Source organism: Leuresthes tenuis, unplaced genomic scaffold (genome assembly GCF_036924035.1).
Source record: "Leuresthes tenuis unplaced genomic scaffold, fLeuTen1.0.hap1 SCAF_3, whole genome shotgun sequence".
Lineage (NCBI taxonomy): Eukaryota > Metazoa > Chordata > Actinopteri > Atheriniformes > Atherinopsidae > Leuresthes > Leuresthes tenuis.
The window spans coordinates 18,153,986-18,163,318 of NW_027325357.1; the positions used below are offsets into that span (position 1 = coordinate 18,153,986).

The following is a 9,333-nucleotide window of genomic DNA, read 5'->3' on the forward strand; positions in this document are numbered from 1 at the left end:
ACAAACTGTGCTCATTTGTCTTTTTCTGCAGCAAACTCTTTTGATTTGTCACAACAGTAAAATAATTCATGAGACATTTATTTGTGCAGGTATAAACTGTTCTATTCTGACAGCATACTGAGACACACTGGATGTCTGTGCAGTTGGCTCACCTCCTTTAATTACCAATACACATTTTATATACCTTTGGGCTGATTAAACCGGTGAAGGCTCTTAACAGACGGAGAAAACACTTAAGTAAATATAGCTTTTATAGATTGTTTGCTGTAGGAGTCTCAGTGTTGTAGATGCTTCTCACTATCACACCATCTTAACTTGAATCCTTTAACAATAGGTAACAAAAAAACCTTCCTGGAAGAGGCCACACTGCTGTTCTTCAAGGACAAAGAAAGCAAATAATTTTTGCTGTTTTTCCCCTCTTTTAACTTCAAATTTAGGTAGACTTTTGCTATGCCTGAAGCTTTACTAATCACTAAAGCACAAGTTATTTGACGATAGCTAGCCAAGTTGTCATTTGAGCACCTTGTGAGAACACCTTTACAGTCCCAAGGAGAAGCAATCAGTCCAAGTAAGTGAAAACACTTGTAAGAACAGCGCTCATCTAACCGTAGTAAATTACTAATTCAATATTGAAAAATAAATCCAGTGCCAATAATAACAAATATTTCCATATGAAAATGAGTCTCTAGATACAATATCGTTTAAGAAAAAAAAAACCAAAGAGGAAATTGAGACAAAAAAAAAAGCCGAACTATTGATATATTCAAGAATTTTATTATTCGATGTTTGAATTTTCTTTAACAACATCATTGGCGTTGCAGTTATGTTTTCTGTAAGGAGAAGGAATAATACCAGGGCAAATAGTTGGATATTTTCTTTACATGTAAAGAGAAAACATTGATTTCAGTTCTATCCTTTACCATCTATACACCATAGTACACAATCCGTTAAAAATATTAAGTACTTAGCCAACCTGAGCTACAAGCAGATAGATAGAACAGCGATAACGAAGACATGACAGAAGACAGGTGGAAGCAGTGTTGGTGGAGCATACCGTAAATGTCAAGCACTGAGAGACATCTGATGAGGGACAGAACACATAGAGCAGAAGTAGTAGCAGTACAGGTAATGTTACATAAACGGCTAAATTAATATATCGAGGAATTAACATTTTATGTTGCGACTGCCTTATCAGCTTTTAGTAACACAGGAACATATGTTCTGCAGCGTTATAAAATCTAATCCTGATGGGGAAAAGGCAATACAATCACCAGAGTCCGAAAGATTATTTTGAGATATTTGAGGGGGAAATACAGCCAGAGGTATAAATTTGAAGCTTTCCAAAAAAAAAAAAAGGCATGTGGCAGAAGACGTTGCCCAAAATCAGTCATCCCTCTACAACATTTAAAGGCAAAAACATGAAAGTGCAAAAACAAGTATGTGTTTCAGATTGGCTTGAAAATAACACCAGCCAATTAAAAAAAATATACATATACTTCTACTAGATTATTTCTCAACAGATAGGCAAAGGAAAGCAAACAGAGAAAATAAGATACTTGGGATGCTGACATTAGCCAACATCGTCTCACATTACAGAGGATCAGCCAGTCCATCCAGAGTTATCAACTGCACTATTTGAACATGGCTCCATCTTGCCCTCTCAGTGTGAGTCAGGAGCAGCAGGAACAACACCTGTCGAATATGGGGGCAGGACAGGAGTTCACTCGCTACCAAGTCAGGGACTGTGAGGTCAGAGGGGGTGTCATTCTTCTCTCATGTGATCTTTGGGCACTGGATTTGTCATCATATTATACAAGAGTACGCTAGTGTATTACTTTTTGTACTAAGTGGGAGAGAAAACATCCATATGCAGCATACTGCGTGATGTGGGGGTGCGGGCGGGCGGGGGGGGGGTTGTGTCAATGGAATGAACAGTGGTGTGAAGGAGGAAGACCAATAGGGGAGTCATTTCCCTGGGAGTGAGGTGGAGGTGATGTAAATGGGTGATGACGGGATGTTTCAGAAAGCCAAGAGAGAAGATGGTCCAAGTTGTTCCTCAGCAGCTGCAGCTTTCTGCAGAAGGCTTAGCTCTGTCATTCCTATCCAGCTTTATGGGCTCTGGGAATTCATTATACAACTCCACCTCTGTCTCCTATGAAGCATTGAGACAAATAAAATAAAAAAAATCAGTGTCAAGTGAAGCCAATCATTTTCAGAGCTCAGTTATCCTCGTTTAACATGAGTAGGATATTGAAATATGAGAGCTCACTTATTGTAAACTCACCTGTTTGAGGGCGTTACGTGCAATTGTCTGGAATGCCTGTTCTACATTTATGGCTTCTTTGGCACTGGTCTCAAAGTAGGGGATGTTGTTCTTACTCTGACACCAAGCCTGAGCCCTTTTGGTGGTCACCTGTGTGTAAGAACAGTAGGAAATATATCAATAATGGTTATGATGGACTCAAAGACTCAAAGGACACGACATTTTAACAAGACAGTGAATGTTAAACTTAATGCAGTTTCACATAAAGAAACTAAATGAAAAAGGACAGAAATTAAGCTCATAACATGCACGTTTTTGGATGATGGGAGGAAGCCGGAGTTACCCGGAGAGAACCCATGCACGCAGGGGGAGGACACGCAGAGAAAGGCCCTTGAAGAAAGGGATTTGAACCTGGAACTCTGTTGCTGTGAGGTGACGATGCTAACCACCACACCACTGTACAGCCCACAAAATCACTTCCAGTACACTGGATCTGGCCTTTGTCTCTCAGGTAACTGAAACTGATAACTACCTGTCTATTCTCCAAGTCAATCTTGTTGCCTAGCACCACAAAGGGGAAGTTCTCAGGGTCTCGAGGGCTGGCCTGGATTAGAAACTCATCCCTCCAGCTGTCGAGTGTCTTGAAGGTGTTTGGCGCGGTTACGTCAAACACCAGCACACAGCAGTCTGCTCCACGGTAGAATGCAACACCCAAAGACTGGAACCTCTCCTGGCCAGCTGTGTCCCAGATCTTGACAAAGAACGAAGGAAGATCAGAGTAAAAGAAAATGAAAAACAATTCTTAATAACAAAACAATTCAATGATTTAAATTCTGCAACAATTTCACGTTTTGTTCCTTTTTAAAAGCCATACCTGCATTGTAACGAGCCGGTCGTCCACCATCACCTCCTTGGTCAGGAAGTCCGCTCCTATTGTGGCTTTGTACTGGTTACTAAACTTTTTGTTCACATACTGGTTCATTAGGGAGGTCTTTCCAACTCTGAGAAGACAACAAACAGCAGGATTATATAAATGAGCAAAGCTAATAGTAACTATGAAATATGCACAGATCTAATAATGACCTAATAATAAGAGTAAGATTAGAAAATCACAATAAATTAATTACCTAAAAAGAATATAGTTAAGGCAAGTACAAATGCAACAACGGCAGATTAATTAAAACCTGATTGTCCACACAACCTCTCAAAGGAACCACTTCAGTAAGAGGCCGCTTAGAGTATCTTAACTCAAGTAAAAATAGTAACTGAACCATCGCTGAAATTATAATGAGGTTATCCATGTTTTTCCAGTTACATAAGCCATTGTCACACACGAACATCAGGGATATTCAGAAGAATGTGCTGTTACTGTTCGCACATCACAGCAGGAGGCTTTCTGCTGGAGATGTGCTCTCCTGGCGTACAAATGTGAGAGAGGAGGTGCGAGGGAACGGGTGGCTAGAGTTTGCAGGAGGCAGCGTGTGACGCAGAAAGTATGCCGTGGAAATCGCTGCATTTCCTGTACAACATGTTGAGAACAGCAGATGAGGCTCTTTGTTATGTTGATATGAACAATGCACGTATCTGTACGCATCTCCAATAGCTGGGAGTGAAAGGAAATCTGCATACAAGTAAGCAGAAAGAGCAAACTCACCAGCACACACACACACACACACACACGATCACTTGCATGGCAGCAGCAAATGCTCCTGAATATGTGCTGCAATGTTAGTCTCAAACACTCTTGTACATAAAAAATAAATAAAATACGAGAACAGATCCAGCAAACTCAACCTGATTAATGACAGCTGTTTCCAACCAACTATCACCTGAATTCAAAGTGAACTTTTGAAATGTTCCTTTGTTGAAAATGCACTCCTGGAATTTTTCCACTCCCTCAGTTTGAATAAACTAAGCTATTTGGCCTCTTCAATGGCAGTAAAGGTGTTGGCTGTAATAAACAGATTAATGGTCACAAACCAGAAACAAGACTTAAAGGAAAAATAAAAATAAAAACAGTCACCATGGCCATATGTAACAGAAAACAGGGGTCCTCAGAAATGTGTTTCTATCCAGCATGTTTTTGTTTGTGTGTATTCTCTAGAGTCAGTCACATTTGCCATGTCACAACTGATCAGCATTAGAAGTTTAATCTGCTCTAATGTACATAAAGGCTAAGAAAATGTTGCCACCAGTGACCTTTTTAAATGTGTATCTTCAACAAGAATATAGATGGAAACCCAACCGATATAATTCAAAGGTTATGGCTCGTATTGTGTTCACTCAATTTATCAGTGCATTTAAGCCTAAAGAACTTTTTAGCTGCTTTTAGCTACTCTAATAGTCACTCTTGTGAGATTTACTGAACATTTTCAGGCCACATATTGTTAAAGTAACTCTGGCTAGAATCTAGCAAATTCAGCAGTGATGTTGAGGTTCCTCTGATTGTCAATCTGACTCCTTGAATGAGTTTATTTTAGCTTCTCTAACATATAGAAAATGAGCAACACGATAATGGCAGAGACTGAATCCAACCAGTTCAGCAGATAAGCACAGACAGAGGCAGAGGCAGAGGCTTTAGTCTGCCTGGAGACAGCTTATGGCACAACTTCTGCCAATGAGGAAGTAACACAAAGGAATATACACACAACACATAGAAAGCTAATGGGACTTGAAGGAAAAAAAAAAAATCCAATGTAGGTTTTTCCCATCAAACTATTTTTAGAGCAGTGATGATCACCCCTGCATGCTCTGCTGGTTTTGACACATGGAAGAAAACTTTGCCATGTTGTGACTCACCCAGAATCACCCAGAATGATGACTTTCAAGAGCACTTTCTTCCTGGATGTCATACCTCCACAGCTGCAGAAATACAAAAGACACAAAAGTTTAGACTAACACTTTCTTATCCTCATCGGTGCAAGTCACAACCTGATCACAAGTTACTTCATTTCAGGGACACTAAAAATGAACATGAAAATAGATTTGACTTGATGCACACCATCCTATTGGGACACATTAGTCTACAGATCTGTGTGCTGAGTTTCATGCTTCCAAGACCAATAAGGTCTGAATGTTGCTCATTCCAGTCATGTGCTTTCTAAGCTGTTGGTAAAATCACGAGGAGCACATCATTCCTTCTCTCATCCACCCACACACACACACTCTCTACAGGAACTCCTCTTTTATAGGGTCAACTCCTTGGTAACATTACCGTCACCAAGCCCACAACAGGTTAATGCACATGCTGCTCTCAGCACACTATCAAAAAGGATAATAAAGAATACAACAGTATGTAAGACAACCTTATGGCGTGAAAACATGAACCATGTAGTTAACATACATAATGTGCACAAAACTGGCATTTTTTAAATCCACATATCGTGTTTTATCCAATAAAAATTATGCACATGATAACTATATGGATTAGACCAGTCATGGTAATACAGAGAGTAACTTCACTTCCAGTAAATGTTCACAGGTCAAATTGCGTAATTTCTAAACACCCAAATGCATGCAACTGTTCAGTGATGACATAATATCCATCATTTCTCACAAAAATTAAATAAAATGATTGCACAAAACGTGAATGACAACATATGGCGAACATAGTATGCACTGTTCTTCTTTTTATAGCACCAGATATGCAAAAAATACAACAACTCAACAAAAATAATATATCATTCATAAACTCATTATGTCAGTAAACAGAACTAAAAGCAAACATTTTCTTGTGCTCTGTCAAACTCTGGTCATTGGTTGAACAGATATTGTGTTTTTCTGATGGATGAAAACTGTGCTGCAGGGCAGAAAACCTCCATTCCAGTCCTGAAGGATTATCAGTAAACCATTTCCGTGAACAAATACGCAAGACAGACTAAACAAAAAGTGGTTTCATAAAAAGCTGCTCTATCTTTCCTCACACCACAGTGTTATTTGTGTCATGTAAACAGTCATTGCAATGAAACTAGGAAAATCTACTGTAGGTACGCAAACGGTCTGTGGGAATGGCAGCAGAAGAAGCCGTCTAACAATTAGACCTAAATAATAGTAAATATCTAAGTAGATTTTTTTTTTTTTTAGGTTTTTTTTTTAAGAGTCAAATGATACTACACATGTGGGTTATTTTCTTTACAAGGTCTGTGGAGAAAAGGTATAAATGTATTTATCATTTTGAATGCAATTTCATCAACTAACACTTCTATACCTAACTTTGGGACAGTTTAATAGAAACCCTGATCATCTTTCGGTCCACATACATCCCACACACACACTGTTACAAACCAAATATAATACTCCAAAATCCATGTCACAAGATAAAAAAAAACTCATCTATAATTCAACAGATACACAGAGGAAAAAAAGCCCTTTAATCATAATTTTACCTCAGCCCCCCCAAGAGAAAACAAAAGCACTTAAATTACCACCAAGAACTGGAAAGTACACTTGTTTTCTATCTGAATGGAACAGGCCCGACTCTTCAGTGACTACAGCACTGTGAAGCACAGAATAGCTGACGGAGGCATGAACAACAGCCGCTCACTGGAGGCTAGGTGAGCCCCGACCACAGTCACATGATTACAGAAGAATCTGAGATCAGATATTTAACCTTTGACATGCAGCAGAGCATTGATTTTTTTTCTTTCTTTCTACATGCTAGCTGTGGAAGGTTTAGTTAACAATAAGCTAAGACACTTTTTATCAAAAGCAAAAGCCTAGTATGCAAGTTTGTGGTATGCTGTGACACTTGGAACAACTTTAATGTTTGGGTTTTGCACATGAAGTCATTTTCAAGTGAATGAAAGCGTTTGCCATTATTCCGTTAGCCAAGACAATAGCAGATGGTTTAGAGGAGGCGGTGTCACAGACAATTAAGCCAACTTCACAATGTCCAAGTGTGCGACCGTCTTGATCACAATAAACGGCACCAGTAGCGGTTACATAACTGTTCATGGATTCACAATTGAGAAATATGTGTCAAAAACCACAAAGTGCTTTGTCTTGAGCAAAAGTCCCAACAAAATCCCCCTCTGCCCGTACATCCTGGACGAGAGCAGCTCCAACTCACCTCTGATACGGATCATGAATGCACACGACAGACAAACTTTTAACTAAAACTAGACCTGGAAGGCGGAGCACAGAGGTTTATCACTGCTCACTCCATCTCATGATATCATAAAGTTAGGTCATTTTCCAGTTTCCTGGTTGACTAGTTTACAAAAGACAGAGACTGCTGCAGTTCTTATAATTTTACGTATAAGTATAAAATAAAACACAGACAACCTTTTCTTGAAGAGCCATGAGCTAGTAAGGATTTCCACAAAAGCACAATGCCATAGTTTAACACTCGATTTTGAAACGTAAGACTGTATTAAATAGGAAAACACAAATTATTTGCTTAAGTTGTGCCTAACAAAACTATATTAAAAGAACCCACGAGTTAATACCAAATTAAAGCTGAGCCAAACTAACAGGGAAGTGTGCAGTGTTACCCTCCAGTACCAAGTAACCTGAGATGAGCTAAATGCACGGTGGGAGTAGCTGCCAATGTCTGCAGTGAATCATTAAAAACAAAAATCACAGGACGGCAGCAACATAGCTCAGTCTTCATACAGTGGGGGAATACGGCTGTATTTTAAAAAGAAGGTATTGAGGGATTTCTATGTTTGGATGGCATTGTATTTCAGGCTTCTTGTCATCCTAACAATTCATAAGCATTGTGGCCACATTGGAGAGCCTGTAACAATTCTACATAACGCCTGACAGCTATTATTTGATTTGAAGGTGATAATTTAGCAAAATTAATATTATACGTTTCCATTCACCCTGTGAACAGCTATATTTAACCAACAGAATCATATTTACATCATCGTTGTCCACTCAGTTTCAACCCCTCTCTGATGCTTGGTGGTATCTATTATTCATCTGAATATCCTAATTTACTAGTTTTCGACCAACTCACATATTAATGAGCAGCAGTTGATACTAATCTAATGAAGTGAGGAACAAAGCAAAGACACAGTCCTTGTGGGCACATTTTGGCTTTGAACAAGGTTTTAAAGATAAAACGAGACGTTGAATGGGGAGATGACGTTGATGCAGATCTTTGTAAAAACAATGCATAAACAGCCTAAATATCACTGACACAGCTCGGCACATAAATCAAAGTAAACGACGTGTTCCTGCATAACCGGTGAGTCACAAACGAAACAAAAACTATTTAACGTCCGACTGCTTGGCAACACAACAACAGAAATATGTAGCACGTCTCTCCCACAGCCTATTGAGAGATGAGTCTAATGTCAACCCATGAAAATGTCAAGACATGATGCCAATGCCATTGCTCAGAAACTATCCAAATATTACTAATTGTTGGAGATAATTCCTCCATCTATGAATACATAAACGTCAAATGAAAATGACTTAATTTAGAGAGCTATAATAGTCCCTGTCAACACAAAGAGGAGATGGTATCAATATGCGGTGCTGAGCTCGATTCTCCGGTACTCCTTACTTGTTGGAGTCGACCCAGAGAAGCCACAGGCCGGCCTTGTTTTAGCCAACCAGCTTCTCGAAAAACACTGCACCACCATTAGCTTTTTCAACGTCTGGTTAACAAGACACCGACCGCAATGCTGACTGAGCAGGAATTAAAAATAAAAGCATTGTTATCTGTATGCTATGGGAAAAAAAAAAACTTACTTTGAAGTTGAAACGCACCACAGAAGCGACTTCTGGACCGTATCAGAGCCGGCTGCGAGCTCACTGGCTGTTATTGTTCAGGACAGCTACCGTCAGCGGCTAACTAGGCGTCACGTTAGCTAGTTAGCTCTCCGGAGCTCAATTCGCTGTCTAGCGTTAATGTGCCGATGCCTCGTTTTATTTTTTTACAAAAATGTGTTGTCCCTTAGGAAAACTACAAAAGGAAAAAAAGTCGTCTCGTAAATTGCCAATAAAATTATCAACAACGGGTGTATAAATTTGGCACTTTTGTTGTGAGCTTGCCTTCTGGCCAGCTAACTACCTACTACCCACAGCTTCTGTCTTCCCCTTTCACTTCCTTCTCCAAA

The 9,333-nt window shown here is 39.4% G+C and overlaps 1 protein-coding gene across 1 annotated transcript; it reads right to left on the minus strand.

The window, feature by feature from the left end:
- Positions 1 to 758: 758 nt before the first annotated feature.
- On the minus strand, positions 759 to 9,333 carry LOC140303481 (ras-related protein rab7-like). Its single transcript, XM_072382247.1, has 6 exons — positions 8,966 to 9,333; positions 5,063 to 5,125; positions 3,138 to 3,264; positions 2,796 to 3,014; positions 2,285 to 2,413; positions 759 to 2,152 (listed from the first exon to the last, which is right to left on the minus strand). Exons 2-6 carry the CDS (start codon positions 5,113 to 5,115, stop codon positions 2,057 to 2,059), a joined length of 624 nt encoding a protein of 207 aa, XP_072238348.1. The 5' UTR covers positions 5,116 to 5,125; positions 8,966 to 9,333; the 3' UTR covers positions 759 to 2,056.